At 42.3% G+C, this 16930-nt stretch overlaps 1 protein-coding gene across 3 annotated transcripts in view; it reads left to right on the top strand.

The window, feature by feature from the left end:
• The window catches only part of nalcn (sodium leak channel, non-selective), a 277670-nt gene that overhangs the window by 221444 nt on the left and 39296 nt on the right, over window positions 1-16930 (top strand). For 2 of the 3 annotated variants that reach the window (XM_024388657.2, XM_024388656.2), the window contains 8 exons: window positions 2186-2322; window positions 2867-3008; window positions 3403-3476; window positions 12593-12694; window positions 12864-12933; window positions 13630-13662; window positions 13841-13932; window positions 14710-14832. In XM_024388657.2, coding sequence (XP_024244425.1) covers window positions 2186-2322; window positions 2867-3008; window positions 3403-3476; window positions 12593-12694; window positions 12864-12933; window positions 13630-13662; window positions 13841-13932; window positions 14710-14832 — 773 coding nt within the window. The remainder of the gene's footprint in view (window positions 1-2185; window positions 2323-2866; window positions 3009-3402; window positions 3477-12592; window positions 12695-12863; window positions 12934-13629; window positions 13663-13840; window positions 13933-14709; window positions 14833-16930) is intronic. The other variant, XM_042306734.1, reaches the window with a different exon arrangement.

The raw sequence follows: 16930 nt of genomic DNA, 5'->3' as shown, positions 1-16930 counted from the left end.
TTGCCAAACATGATGTGAGTTCATACATTATTGTAGAAGTATAAAATACAGATTTAGTGTAAAATACAATATAGAGATAGGAAATGCATTTGATATTGTTTTATATAATCTAAAATCAGTCACCTGAAAAGGCTTGAATGGGACATGGGGATGGAAGATATATGCACCTAAGCATTGTCACCTAAGACCAGATCTGGGACCTGCCGTTATAGGAGACAAGTCAGGGACCAGCTGTTAGGAAAAGCCTACTGGAACACTGGTCTGTCTGTGAGAACCAAAGGTTTTAGTAACATTTACACAGTAGGCTGGTTTTCAAACACAGATTAAGTCCTGGATTAAAAGCACTCTCTAGAGCCAGACATGTATGTTCCCATCCCTCACCTTTGTCTTACCCATGGATCATTGTATTTCTCAACTGTTGTGGAAACTACCATACCATTTCTCTAAACCAACAATAGCTATAAGAACGTGGAAATCCTCTCCGAGTGAAGTATATTTCTCTGTCTCTCTATGGCAAATTAAAGTGTACTGTATCCCTCTCTCCTTGTACTGCAAAGTCACTATCCCTCTCTCCTGAGCTACATGAGATGTCAGTCTCTCTCTCTCTGTAGCTGTGAGTCTATTCTTTTTCTCCACAGCTAAATCCACTCTTTCCTTCTCTCACTCCATCCTTCTCTCCAAGTGAAGTGTGTTCCTCTCTCTGTATGGCAAAGTGAAGTGTGTTCCTCTCTCTGTATGGCAAAGTGAAGTGTGTTCCTCTCTCTGTATGGCAAAGTGAAGTGTGTTCCTCTCTCTGTATGGCAAAGTGAAGTGTGTTCCGCTCTCTGAATGGCAAAGTGAGGTGTGTTCCGCTCTCTGTATGGCAAAGTGAAGTGTGTTCCTCTCTCTGTATGGCAAAGTGAAGTGTGTTCCTCTCTGTATGGCAAAGTGAAGTGTGTTCCTCTCTCTGTATGGCAAAGTGAAGTGTGTTCCTCTCTCTGTATGGCAAAGTGAAGTGTGTTCCTCTCTGTATGGCAAAGTGAAGTGTGTTCCTCTCTCTGTATGGCAAAGTGAAGTGTGTTCCTCTCTCTGTATGGCAAAGTGAAGTGTGTTCCTCTCTGTATGGCAAAGTGAAGTGTGTTCCTCTCTCTGTATGGCAAAGTGAAGTGTGTTCCTCTCTGTATGGCAAAGTGATGTGTGTTCCTCTCTCTGTATGGCAAAGTGAAGTGTGTTCCTCTCTGTATGGCAAAGTGAAGTGTGTTCCGCTCTCTGTATGGCAAAGTGAAGTGTGTTCCTCTCTCTGTATGGCAAAGTGAAGTGCGTTCCTCTCTCTGTATGGCAAAGTGAAGTGTGTTCCTCTCTCTGTATGGCAAAGTGAAGTGTGTTCCGCTCTCTGTATGGCAAAGTGAAGTGTGTTCCTCTCTCTGTATGGCAAAGTGAAGTGTGTTCCTCTCTCTGTATGGCAAAGTGAAGTGTGTTCCTCTCTCTGTATGGCAAAGTGAAGTGTGTTCCTCTCTGTATCAAAGTGAAGTGTGTTCCTCTCTCTGTATGGCAAAGTGAAGTGTGTTCCTCTCTCTGTATGGCAAAGTGAAGTGTGTTCCTCTCTCTGTATGGCAAAGTGAAGTGTGTTCCTCTCTGTATGGCAAAGTGAAGTGTGTTCCTCTCTGTATGGCAAAGTGAAGTGTGTTCCTCTCTCTGTATGGCAAAGTGAAGTGCGTTTCCTCTCTCTGTATGGCAAAGTGAAGTGTGTTCCTCTCTCTGTATGGCAAAGTGAAGTGTGTTCCTCTCTCTGTATGGCAAAGTGAAGTGTGTTCCTCTCTCTGTATGGCAAAGTGAAGTGTGTTCCTCTCTCTGTATGGCAAAGTGAAGTGTGTTCCTCTCTCTGTATGGCAAAGTGAAGTGTGTTCCTCTCTGTATGGCAAAGTGAAGTGTGTTCCTCTCTCTGTATGGCAAAGTGAAGTGTGTTCCTCTCTCTGTATGGCAAAGTGAAGTGTCCCGCATCCCTTTCTCCCTTTACCGCAAAGTCACTATCTCTCTCTCCACTGTCCCTCTCTTCTGAGCTGAATGAGATGTCAGTCTCTCTCTGTAGCTGTGTCTACTCTCTCCCTCTTTGCAGACCACTTTCCTTCTCTCTATCCCTATGCCAAGTCTACTTATTTCCCCTCTCTGTCCCTAAATCTTATTTCCATTCTCTCTCTTTCTGTAGCTGAAGCAAAGTGAGGCGAACGCAGATACCAAAGAGAAGCTGCCCCTACGTCTAAGGATCTTTGAGAAGTTTCCTAATCGGCCCCAGATGGTCAAGATCTCCAAGCTGCCTTCTGATTTCACTGTGCCCAGAATCAGGTACCCTAACTGGGATCCATCAGGGGACACAACAAAGGACAGAACTTGGGTTCAGGTCAACAAATTCTTTATAGTTTAACAATAGTTTCAAGTTTTATTAGTTGTATGTACGGGATACACATCGTCCAATGAAATGCTTACTTGCACGTTCCTTGTCGATAATGCAATCCTTCTCGTTTGCCATGTCACTCTCCCTCAGAAAAGGGCAAGTTGGTTTAAGATAGCCCCCAACACTTTCAATTTTGTCTCTGCAGTTTCTCTGAAATACTGTATTACCCCAAAACCAATAATAGCAGCTAGCAGCCACCCTGTATAGGACTATAATTAGGGCATTTCCTCATAGTAGAAGCCTTGTTTCTACAGGTTGGAATACTGAACTGTAACCCTTTTCGGATGATGCAATACGATGATACAGTAATACATTTCATGTTTAAGAAGCTGATTAGTGCACAGCCCTACGCTCTCGCAGACCTCCCTCTCTCACCAGCCCATCACTTTGTCACAATAATCAGTCAGTCGGAATGTGTTTCTGTGTGTGTGACAGGGAGAGTTTCATGAAGCAGTTCATCGATCGGCAGCAGCAGGACACCAGCTGTCTGTTCCGCCGCCTTCCTTCCGCATCCTCCTCTTCCTGTGACCATTCCAAGCGATCCGCCATAGAAGACAACAAATACATCGACCAGAAGGTATACACACGCGCACGCAGACACACAGATGCACACGCACAAACACACACTCCAACAATCCACAACTAAAACATCAACCAGAAGCCAGAAGGTACACACACTGTCTCTCTCTCTCACATACATACATATGCACGCAGGCATACACACTCCACCACGTTTCACAACAAGTACATTGACCTTAAGCCAGAAGGTACACACAATCTTTCTGCCTCTCATACACACACAAACAAAAACAGATGTTTACCGTAGTGATAACACAACATTTTATCTGACGGTTGGCGGGCGATCAATACGATATGGGGATGTTTGCTTGCTGCTAGATGAAATGTGTTTGTATTTGATAACACTTTTCAAATTTCTCAAAGAATTAGTCTGCAACATCTGTTCTACAAAGCTCCGCAGGTCAATATTCAGCATCAGAGCTCGCAACCTCCTGGAGAAGGAAACTACTATCAACAAAATCCTCCGGTAAGAATGATTGATTCATAGCCACACCACCGACACCACAAGTCATTCTGTTTATTTGACAGAAGCATCAGATCTACTGTGGCGGTTAGGTCATACCAAATGTATGTTCTTCTTTTCCTACCATTCAGTTCCAAGTCTTAAGTGCGTGACTGATAGACTGTGTAGTTCTGGAAGCATCAAGAATCACCTTGCTATATCCAAGGACACTCAGTGCCCCTGTGCCAGCAACGTCCATCATTTTGCAGAGGGTGGACAGATTTTTTTTTGTCTTCCTTGATATCATTTTCGAGACTGTTAATGCTGGTCTTTTAATGCCCTTTGTTAATTGAAGCCTTGATCAATTCAATCTTTCTGCTTCTGAAAGAAAAGAATAAGAACAAATTAGAAACATAAATTAACAAATTCAAACGGACGAATATACCTTAAATAGGTTTTTATATTTACATTTGTGCTGAACCCTCTCAACCTCAATGGTTTACTTTAAAAAAGTTGTATAATTTCCAGGAATTGTCACTAATGAAATTGATGCGTTATGAATGTACATTCAAGGACAATTCCACCACTTAATACCAGTTATTGTGCTGTTTGTATACAGCAGCAAAAGTTTGGCCACACCTACTCATTCCAGGGTTTTTCTTTATTTTGACTATTTTCTACATTGTAGAATAATAGTGAAGACATCATGACTATGAAACACATGGAATCATGTAGTAACCAAAACATGTTATATTTGAGATTCTTCAGCGTTGACACCCTTTGACTTGATGACAGTTTTGCACCACTCTTTGCAATTCCCATTATAACAACCGAGTTTCATCTTAGCGACTGTCTTAAACAACAGTCCAAACAACATGTATGCTTGTTAGAACACAACATTTATTATGATATTGAATGGCAAATCTCTATGGAATCCTAGTCTCTCGTGATTGAAGTCTGGATCTTTGGTTAGATTACTTGCTCGTTATTACTGCATTGTCGGGACTAGAAGCACAAGCATTTCGCTACACTCGCATTAACATCTGCTAACCATGTGTATGTGACAAATAAAATTTGATTTGATTTGATTTGATTTGATTTGGTGCTAACATTAGCAATGCTAGCTAAGCAGCCAACCATGCTGCATCTGAAATAGTGTTTTCAACAATAACATGTATGTGTACATTTATTTTGCAACGCTCGCGCACGCGACGTGAGCGTTGTAGTCAGCATATTAGATACTTACCCAAGAAGACTCACAGCTGTAATTGCTGCCAAAGGTGTTTCTAAGTGAGCTGAATACTTATGCAATGACTATATTTTATTTCTAAAGAAATATATACATTTTTAAAAAACAAAACACATTTTTCTTTGACATTACAGACTGTTTTGTGTAGATGTTGACAAAAAAATGACAAATAAATCCATTTTTTTCCCACTTTGTAACACAATAAAATGTGAAGAAATCCAATGGGTCTGAATACATTTGCAAGACACTGTAGATAGCTGAAAAATGACTATCCATAATTAATTGTATTACCGTAGTCGTCTCAGGGATCAGATTTCAAAATGTCACAGAGAAGCAATTTCCGGTTTTGTTCATCACTATGAGCATTGCCTTATTTCTATTACAGCATATTGGATGACTTTCATTCATATTCCAAAACAAGAGTTTCTATTGGACAAATTCAGGTAGGTCTGTCCCCATTTCGTTACGTCTTCTTCCGTTTAAGAAACGTTTTTCAACAGATTCAACTGAATGAATACACCCCTGATCACCTGCACACACAGTTCACTTTCATAGCAGCCACATACAAACAGCATCATCACTTTGCTCATTGTATAATTCCTTCTCACATCTACGTGCTCTCCCCCTCCTCTAACCTTTTCCCTTTGCTTGTGAACATCAGTGCAATGGTCTGTGAAACATCTAACCGCTATACACAGCCTACAGCGTTGTCACCAAATTTTCTAAAGTCATAGTCAATATACACTATATATAAAACAAGTATGTGGACACCTCTTCAAATTAGTGGATTCGGCTATTCCAGCCACACCTGTTGCTGGAAGGTGTATAAAATCGAACACACAGCCATGAAATCTCCATAGACAAACATTGGCAGTAGAGCTCAGTGACATTCAAGGTGGCACCGTCATAGTATGCCACCTTTCCAACATGTCAGTTTGTAAAAAGTTTTGCCCAGCTAGAGCTGCGCTGGTCAACTGTACAGTTGAAGTCGGAAGTTTACATACACTTAGGTTGGAGTCATTAAAACTCGTTTTTCAACCGCTCCACAAGTGTATTGTTAACAAACTATAGTTTTGGCAAGTCAGTTAGGACATCTTCTTTGTGTATGACACAAGTATTTTTTCCAACAATTGTTTACAGAGACATTATTTAACTTATAATTCACTGTATCACAATTTCAGTGTGTCAGAAGTTTACATACACTAAGTTGACTGTGCCTTTAAACAACTTGGAAAATTCCAGAAAATTAATTTATGGCTTTAGAAGCTTCTGATAGGCTAATTGACATAATTTCAGTGAATTGTGTAAGGTGTAAGGTGTACCTGTGGATGTATTTCAAGGTCTGCCTTCAAACTCAATGCCTCTTTGCTTGACATCATGGGAAAATCAAAAGAAATCAGCCAAAAAATAGTAAACTGTGTTGTGGACCTCCACAAGTCTGGTTCATCCTTGGGAGCAATTTCCAAACGCCTGAAGGTACCACGTTCATCTGTACAAACAATAGTATGCAAGTATAAACACCATGGAATCACACAGCCGTCGTACCGCTCAGGAAGGTGACACGTTATGTCTCCTAGAGATGAACGTACTTTGGTGCAAAAAGTGCAAATCAATCCCAGAACAACAGCAAAGGACCTTGTGAATATGCTGGAGAAAACACGTACAAAAGTATCTATTTCCACAGTAAAATGAGTCCTATATCGACATAACCTGAAAGGCCACTCAGCAAGGAAGAAGCGACTGCTCCAAAACCGCAATAAAAAAGCCAGACTACGGTTCGCAACTGCACATGGAGACAAAGATCTTACTTTTTGGAGAAATATCCTCTGGTCTGTTGAAACAAAAACATAACTGTTTGGCCATAATGACCATCGTTACGTTTGGAGGAAAAAGGGGGAGGCTTGCAAGCCGAAGAACATCATCCCAACCGTGACTCACGGGGGTGGCAGCATCATGTGGTGGGGGTGCTTTGCTGCAGGAGGGACTGGTGCACTTCACAAAATAGATGGCATCATGAGGTAGGAAAATGATGTGGATATATTGAAGCAACATCTTAAGACATCATTCAGGAAGTTAAAACTTGGTCGCAAATGGGTCTTCCAAGTAGCCAATGACCCCAAGCATACTTCCAAAGTTGTGGCAAAATGGCCTAAGGACAACAAAGTCAAGGTATTGGAGTGGCCATCACAAAGCCCTGGCCTCAAATCCAATTGAAAATGTGTGGGTAGAACTGAAAAAGCATGTGCGAGCAAGGAGGCCAACAAACCTGACTCAGTTACACCAGTTCTGTCAGGAGGAATGGGCCAAAATTCCCCCAACTTACTGTGGGAAGCTCGTGGAAGGCTACCTGAAACATTTGACCCAAGTTAAACAATTTAAAGGCAATGCTACCAAATACTAATTGAGTGTATGTAAACGTCTGACCCACTGGGAATGTGATGAAATAATTAAAAGCTGAAATAAATCATTCTGTCTACTATTATTTTGACATTTCACATTCTTAAAATAAAGTTGTGATCCTAACTCACCTAAGACAGGCACTTTTCATGAGGATTAAATGTCAGGAGTTGTGAAAAACTGAGTTTAAATGTATTTGGCTAAGGTGTATGTAAACTTCCGACTTCAACTAGAAACAACAACGGGTCAGCCACAAAGTGCTAGGTGACGCAGGCTCACAAATCAAACTACTGAGTTCCAAACTGCCTCTGGAAGCAACGCCAGCACAAGAACAGTTATTCGCAAGCTTCATGAAATTGGTTTCCATGGCCTAGCAGCCGCACACAAACCTAAGATCAGCCAGGCGTCGGCTGGAGATGTGTAAAGCTTGCCATCAGTGGAAACATGTTCTCAGGGGTGATGAATCATGCTTCACAATCTGGCAGTTGGACGGATTAATCTGGGTTTGGTGGATGGCATGAGAACGCTACCTGCTCGAATGCATAATGCCAACGGTAAAGTTTGGTGGAGAGGGAATAATGGTCTGGGGCTGTTTTTCATGGTTTCGGCTTGGCCTCTTAGCTCCAGTGAAGGGAAATCATAACCCTACAGCATACAATGCATTTTAGACGATTCTGTGCTTCCAACTTTGTGGCAACACTTTGGGGAAGGCCCTTTCCCGTTTCAGCCTGTCAATGCCCCTGTGCACAAAGCGAGGTCCATAGACAAATTGTTTGTCGAGATGGGTGTGGAAGAACTTGACTGGCCTGCACAGAGCTCTGACCTCAACCCCATCCAACACCTTTGGGATGAATTGGAATGACGACTGCAAGTCAGGCTTAATGCGTTAGTTACCCCGAGACAATCACGCAGTAAATTGTACAGCAAGCAGTTTAGCAGTTACACCGTTGGGCCCAGGCGGCAATAAATTAATAAAACCAATAGCTTACCTTGACTTGGAAGAGTTCCAGTGTTGGATAGCCTTCGCCAGCTAGCTAACATAAATAACATTCCTCTCTTTTTTTGCTGGGTGTTTGAGTAGGCTAAATTAGCTAGCTGCATTAGCTAGCTAAGTAAGTGAAAGTAATATTTTTAAATTAAATATATCTAGCTCACTCTGTCTGCTGCTTTTCCTACATGTTTAAGAAATTATGCTAATCAAAACAGTTCAACTATTGTCTTTCTCTCTCTTTGAGTCAACTATTCACCACATTTCATGCACTGCAGTACTAGCTAGCTGTAGCTTATGCTTTCAGTATTAAATTCATTCTCTGATCATTTGTCAGTTCATGCTGCAAGAGCTCTGATAGGTAGGAGGATGTCCTCCAGAAGTCATCATAATTACGTCTATGGAAGGGGGTAGGAACCATGAGCCTCCTAGGTTTTGTATTGTGGACAATGTACCCAAAGGAGGACGGAAAATAGCTGTCCTCAACCTACAGCATGGTGCTACCCCAGAGAGTGTTGATGAGGCTACTGTAGACCTTCATTGCAATCAAAACAGTGTGTTTTAATCAGTTATTTGGTGACAGGTAAATATATTTAACGATAATCGAGAATTTCAATAAGCATTTCTCTACGGCTGGCGATGCTTTCCACCTGGCTACCCCAACCCCGGCCAACAGCTCTGCAGCAACTGGCCCAAACCCCCCCATCCCGCTTCTCCTTCACCCAAATCTAGACAGCTGATGTTCTGAAAGAGCTGCAAATTCTGGACCCGTACAAATCAGCTGAGCTAGACAATCTGGACCCTCTCTTTCTGAAATGATCCGCCACCATTATTGCAACCCCTTTTACTATCCTGTTCAACCTCTCTTTTGTATCAGCCGAGATTCCTAAAGATTGGAAAATTGATGCGGTTATCCCTCTCTTCAAAGGGGGTGACACTCTAGACCCAAATTGCTGCAGACCTATATCTATCCTACCCTGCCTTTCTAAAGACTTCGAAAGCCAAGTGAACAAACAGATCAATGACCATTTCGAATCCCACCATACCTTCTCCACTAAGCAATCTGGTTTCCGAGCAGGTCACAGGTGAACTTCAGCCACGCTCAAGGTCCTAAACGATATCATAACCGCCATTGATAAAAGACAGTACTGTGCAGTCGTCTTCATCGACCTTCGACTCTGTCATTCACCGTATTCTTATCGACTGCCTCGCCTGGTTCACTAACTACTTCTCAGATAGAGTTCAGTGTGTCAAATTGGATGGCCTGTTGTCCGCACCTCTGGCAGTCTCTATGGGGGTGCCACAGAGTTCAATTCTCGGACCGACTCTTTTCCCTGTATATATATCAATGATGTTGCTCTTTTTGCGGGTGATTCTCGGATCCACCTCTACGCAGACGACACCATTCTGTGTGCATCTGGCCCTTCTTTGGACACTGTGTTAACAAACCTCCACACAAGCTTCAACTCCATACAACACTCCTTCCGTGGCTCCAACTGCTTTTCAATGCAACCGATCGCTACCCACCCGCACGACTTGCATCACTAAATCAAATCAAATTTATTTATATAGCCCTTCGTACATCAGCTGATATCTCAAAGTGCTGTACAGAAACTCAGCCTAAAACCCCAAACAGCAAGCAATGCAGGTGTAGAAGCACGGTGGCTAGGAAAAACTCCCTAGGAAGAAACCTAGAGAGGAACCAGGCTATGTGGGGTGGCCAGTCCTCTTCTGGCTGTGCCGGGTGGAGATTATAACAGAACATGGCCAAGATGTTCAAATGTTCATAAATGACCAGCATGGTCGAATAATAATAAGGCAGAACAGTTGAAACTGGAGCAGCAGCACGGTCAGGTGGACTGGGGACAGCAAGGAGTCATCATGTCAGGTAGTCCTGGGGCATGGTCCTAGGGCTCAGCATCACTACTCTGGACAGTTCTGACTTAGAATATGTGGACAACTACAAATACCTAGGTGTTTGGCTAGACTGTAAACTCTCCTTCCAGACTCACATTAAGCATCTCCAATCCAAAGTTAAATCTAGAATTGGCTTCCTATTTCGCAACAAAGCCTCTTTCACGCATGCTTCCAAACATACCCTCGTAAAACTGACTATCCTACCGATCCTCGACTTCGGCAATGTCATTTACAAAATAGCCTCCAACATTCTACTCAGCAAATTGGATGCAGTCTATCACAGTGCCATCCGTTTTGTCACCAAAGCCCCATATACTACCCACCACTGCGAACTGTACGCTGTCGTTGGCTGGTCCTCGCTACATATTCGTCGCCAAACCCACTGGCTCCAGGTCATCTATAAGTCTTTGCTAGGTAAAGCCCCGCCTTGTCTCAGCTCACTGGTCACCATAGCAACACCCACCCATAGTACGCGCTCCAGCAGGTATATTTCACTGGTCATCTCCAAAGCCAACTCCTCCTTTGGCTGCCTTTCCTTCCAGTTCGCTGCTGCCAATGACTGGAACGAATTGCAAAAATCACTGAAGTTGGCGACATATCTCCCTCACTAACTTTTAGCGTCAGCTGTCAGAGCAGCTTACCGATCGTTGCAGCTGTACACAGCCCATTTGTAAATAGACCATCCGACCAACTACCTACCTCATCCCCATATTTGTTTTTGTTTTTCTGCTCTTTTGTACACCAGTTGGCCTATTTATTGCCTTACCTCCTTACTTCATTTGCACACTCTGTAAACAGATTTTTTCTATATTGTTATTGACTGTACATTTGTTTTTCCCATGTGTATCTCTGTGTTGTTGTTTTTGTCTTACTGCTTTGCTTTATCTTGGCCAGGTCGCAGTTGTAAATGAGAACTTGTTCTTAACTGGCCTACCTGGTTCAATAAAGGTGAAATAAAAAAATGAAAAATAAATACAATGTAGTATAGTTTTATCTAAAAAGGATAACTTTTTTATGTTTTACTGAGTAGGATTGTTCTCCCTTCCTCCTCTGAGGAGCCTCCACCGCAGTCAATAGACATGAAATTATAGAACATCACTAAATACTTCGTAATAACAACCTAAATGTTAAATGTGTGAGTTACTGCCCTCAAAATGGCACATTTCTATGATTTTCAATGTTAAATAACATTAATATATGAGAACAATATTTTTGTGAACCAATGTTTCATTTTGGAAGTGCCTGATTTCCTAGACAGACTATTTTTAGAACTTAAATTCCTGTGAATGTTTCTCAACATTCAACCTTCATAGAAATTTGTTGATTGAGACATTCCTTTAAAGGTATTTATCAATGTTAATTACACCTTCATGAATATGCTGTGAATGCTTAATCTATGCTGATAATAATTGCTTAATGTATGCAACCTTTAAAAAAAGTGTTAAAAATTGTTTTTGTGTATTTCCACTGGTTTTCTGTATCAATTGCCATTATAGAGAAATCGTATAATCGTGTAGTACTTCTGACCCACAAATTAAAAAGCCTGATTAACCGCTGATATTACAAATACAATTCTGAGTCAAATGGAACACAGCAGAGCATTGCCATTATTTCTCTGGCATGCATTACCTTCACAAACATGTACACACATGGCTTGTACCAAACAGCTAATGCTGAGTGGATACTTTGAGGGCCAACTACTGAAAGCGCTCCATCCCCAGTGTCCAACACCACATACGCCAAGAACGCAGGTCTTGTACATACACAAGCACATGTACTCACACACGAGCACACACGCGCGCGCCCACACACAGACACACACACCCTCCTGACAGATTCACCTGTGTGATCTAGTAATTGGAGGATTAAACATCTGGCACGGCGGTAGATTAGCCAGACTAATGTGTGTGCGTGTGTTCCTTCCTCTCTTTCTCCTAAGCTGCCAAACAGACACTACATCTGAAGTCATCACATGTATCGTCTGGCCCGCCCACCCTCTCTCTCTCTCTCTATCTTTCTCAATCACACGCTCCTTCTCACACACTCACAAGCAACACACAGACACACACACTACTGAAGTCCAGTTAGTCATTAGCTGGGTTCTGGAACATGACACTGCAATTACCTCACATAAACAGGATGTCCTAATCGCCAGAGTAACTAATATAGAATGATAATGTGAATAGGGCCTGCTTTGGATGAATAGCCTGTATGACTGCTGAGGGGAGGAAGAGAGGTGTAGTTGCATGGATATTCTTCATGTTTTGCTGTCAAAGTACCCAACCTGACACACAACACACATCACAGGCTGGGACTGCCCCTGTAGCTTTTAGCGTTTAAGTGCCTTGTTCAAGGGCACAATGGCAGTATGAAGTATATGGGATATTGAAGTCGTTAACTCTCCAAGTGCCAGCTCACTCCCTGCAGATTTCTCCCTGTCAGTTCAGGGATTCGAACCGGCAACCCTCCTCTTACCATCCATTCTCTTTAACTTCGAGGCCCCATCACTATCTATTTTTGGTCTATTTTGACTATGTTGTGTGTATTTGCACTGTGCTGTGAATGTGTCTCCTGTTCTGTGTGTTTCAGGGCTTGTACCAGACAGCGTATGCTGAGTGGATCCTTTGAGGGCCAACCACTGAAAGAGCGCTCCATCCTCAGTGTCCAACACCATATACGCCAAGAACGCAGGTACACACACAAGCATGTGTACTCACGCACGGGCACACACACACACGCGCACACTGATGTGCATGCAAAAGCAGACAAGCATGTACACCATGCACATATACACACACACACAATCTCACACCAATGGTATATTTCAAAGCTATGTCCTTTGACCCTGTGCTCTCTCCAGGTCTCTGAGACATGGCTCCACTAGTCAGAGGATCAGCAGAGGAAAGTCCCTGGAGACACTCACACAAGATGTGAGAAACGCACACACACACACACACACATTGTTAATAATGGAGGTATTTAATGCTTAGTTGAAAAGGACACTTACATTTCCACATCCCATCCCTAGTGGGCAACAGCCCAAGGCCAGATGCTTGGCGAGCGCCAGTAAGACTTGATCAGTGATATCGGTGTACTGTTTACCTACACTATTCTGTAAAAGAACATACATTACTTTTCCTGCAGACTTGATCAGTGATATCGGTGTACTGTTTACCTACACTATTCTGTAAAAGAACATACATTACTTTTCCTGCAGACTTGATCAGTGATATCGGTGTACTGTTTACCTACACTATTCTGTAAAAGAACATACATTACTTTTCCTGCAGACATATTTAGTTGCCTGCTGATTGGCCATCAATGGGCTTCAAATTGTTGGGTAGGTTAGGCCACCAGAACATTCACACATGCCCCAATCAGCAAGAAGTTGTCTGGAGTTCACAAAGCCGTGGAAGTCCACACAGTTGCAATGTTATTAATGCAAACTGATATCATGTTCCATATTGGTGCCCATCACTAATAATTACTTTGTGTACGTATGTGGGTGTGGTGTGGGTGATTGGCATCTTACCTTTTGTCATGGCATGCATTTTTGTTTCTTTTTGTACATATTATTATTATTTTGTCACCATGAACATTGCATGCTGCTTTGGCTGGCCGACTAGCGAGAGTCAGAGCAGAGATCGCACTGGCACCAGGTAAGTACACTACCACCCTAGGACATGCATTCAACACCGGTCCACTCACTCTTACTTTCACGCCTCATACACACAGTTATATCAGGTTATGGAGCAGGTAGTCAGGCTAGGACCCCTAGACATAGCAAAATGTCACACACTCACACACACCCTGACCCTTCTTTCCTCTCCCTTGTAGCATTCCAGTACAGTGCGTTATCGTAACGCCCAGCGAGAAGATAGTGAGATCAAGATGATCCAGGAGAAGAAGGAGCAGGCCGAGATGAAGCGGTATACACACACACGCACATGCACACACACACACAACTCTCTCACACACACACATACAGACACACACACGCACACACAGGGTGTTGTGCCCAGTAAAGAAACACAGAACAGGCCACTCACCAATTTACAGTCAATCATCAATCTACAACCCTTTCATATCTTCCCACTCTTAGCAACCGTTTCATATCTTCCCACTCTTAGCAACCGTTTCATATCTTCCCACTCTTAGCAACCGTTTCATATCTTCCCACTCTTAGCAACTGTTTCATATCTTCCCACTCTTAGCAACCGTTTCATATTTTCCCACTCTTAGCAACTGTTTCGTATCTTCCCACTCTTAGCAACCGTTTCATATCTTCCCACTCTTAGCAACTGTTTCATATCTTCCCACTCTTAGCAACTGTTTCATATCTTCCCACTCTTAGCAACCGTTTCATATCTTCCCACTCTTAGCAACCGTTTCATATCTTCCCACTCTTAGCAACTGTTTCATATCTTCCCACTCTTAGCAACCGTTTCATATCTTCCCACTCTTAGCAACCGTTTCATATCTTCCCACTCTTAGCAACTTAAGTCCTTTGCTCCACCCTTGAACCTTTGAAGTTTGCTCCATTATTTGTTTGACAAATTACCCAGCATTTTAAGGACATAATGAAATGATCATGTCTTATTTTCCTGTGTTACCTATGTGTTGTAATCATTGTGTCTGTTTACATTTTGTGTGTGTGTGTGTGTGTGTGTAACTTTGTTTGTGCGTGTGTGTGTGTGTGTGAGCAGCAAGGTCCAGGAAGAGGAACTGAGGGAGAACCATCCTTACTTTGACAAACCTCTCTTCATTGTGGGGAGAGAGCACCGCTTCAGAAACTTCTGTAGGACTGTAGTGCGGGCACGCTTCAATGCGTAAGTAAAGACGATTAATTGCTCTGAGGCTGTAGACCAGAGGAGAACGACTGCCCCCACGAAAGTTCAAGGCAGACCACGGTACTGCAGGCATTATTTTCAGAAAACAGGATCCCCCGTTATACTGAATAGAAAAATGGCAATCATTGTATAAATATAACAAATGTACAAGACAATCATGGTGCCAATAATTGTTTCTATTACACCAGATGGTCCTTGAACTGACTATTTTTCAATCGCACACAGAAAGAGTTATAAGGATAATTGAGTTGCTAATGGCAGCCTGCAGTACCCTGGTCGGACTTCAACTTGAGTTACTCAATAAGAGGGTTCCTGGAGTAGCTTAAACTGTGTTATGTCTCCATGAGACGCCATCTTAACCGACTTACTTTGGCTTCAATGCTCTTAATGGACTATCTATTCAATTGACTATCTGCATTGACCCTTTTATTTAATGGATTATTTTTGCACTGACTATTCACACTCACAGGACTCCACCCAGTCACACACACACACACACACATACACACAATTAATTTGCTCACACACATAAAACGCAGACACATTCATACTGACAATACACACGCACACCCACACACATACAATCATCATATGCGCTACTGCTACTCTGTTTATCATAATCCTGATGCCTAGTCGCTAGGGATGTAACGATTCACTGATACAGTCCCTGATTCAAATGTTTAAGATACCGATCCAAATGTAGCATGCATCGGTCAGAAAATAGTTTCAAACGATGCGTATCGCAAATAAGAAATGTTTTGGGCTCTTTCTTTCTACCTTCTGAAAATACCTAGTAATTTAGCATGCCAAACACACCTAGGGAATATCAGTAGCCTAGTCAGACCTCACACTTTGCCCAGCTCCGCTCTGAAGAGTGCGAGGTAGGCGGTCTGTTCAAATGCTAAAATGGCTTGCGCAATATTAGGCTTTATTAGTTGAGTGACAGTTGAGTGACAATGTAATTTGCTGGGTTATTAGTATCTATGCACTATTGAAAAAGTAAGCTACACTTTTTAAATTGTTCAGGTTCACCATCAGCAATAGTTATGGTAGTTTTGCTTTAAACAATCAGTGTATATGGTAATTTTTTGACATACAGGGTAAAGTTCATTTCATAATGAGGAATCACTTTTGCGAGGCGCACTGCATGGCCAAAGTGGGAAGAAGCTCACAAAAAATGTCCAAATGGTCAAAACCATTTGGTATTGAGATCAGGGTGAAATTCAAAGTTGTGCTACATATTAATTGAATATGTCACAGCTAATTTGTAAACAATAAATATTGATAGATTACTAGCTCAAACACTTAATCTGCAAAAATGACAAGTTAATTAGTGGGTGATGGTAATTTCGGAACCAAAGACAAAAAACATAGACTACATTGCCCTCCCTAATCTGATAGTAGTAGTGGGGTGGTAGATACCTAGTATCCCTTATGGCACAGATCAGGTGCCTACATAGTATACACACCATAGACATACATACATACATCATGCACACAGTACACACACAGTACATACACACACGCACGCACACACACACACAAACACACACACAGTACACTCACAGTACATACACACACACACACACAGTGCAAACACACACACAGTACATACACACGCACACACACACACAGTACATACACACACACACACACAGTTTATACACACACACATACACAGTACGTACACACACAGTACATACACCATAGGCATAAATTGTTACAGTAAGATGCTGAGTGTGAGGTTTCCCCTGCCCTCTGTGTTCTCTCACACCCTACAGATCTGCCCAGCAGCCCAGAGGCTTTTTGACTGCGTGGGAAAGCCCTGGCTGTCTATAACCCTCTATTGATCTAACACACACAAACACAGAAGTCAGCTCAGACAAATCTAGCTCAGAGAGGCCCACCTCATCAGCAGCAGATTTTAATTTGAAATGGAATACGCAAACTAATACGCTTCATTCCTGTATGATATCGTAGCTCCCTTTATCTAGATAGGTATCAAATCGTCCTGAAAGGGGGGGAAAGCATATCACTACTAGTCACCTTACCTTACAGCAATCAATCAAATGTATTT

Source organism: Oncorhynchus tshawytscha, linkage group LG26, assembly GCF_018296145.1.
Source record: "Oncorhynchus tshawytscha isolate Ot180627B linkage group LG26, Otsh_v2.0, whole genome shotgun sequence".
Lineage (NCBI taxonomy): Eukaryota > Metazoa > Chordata > Actinopteri > Salmoniformes > Salmonidae > Oncorhynchus > Oncorhynchus tshawytscha.
The sequence above is the reverse complement of the archived record's forward strand: the minus strand, read 5'-3'. Positions and strand labels throughout refer to the sequence as shown.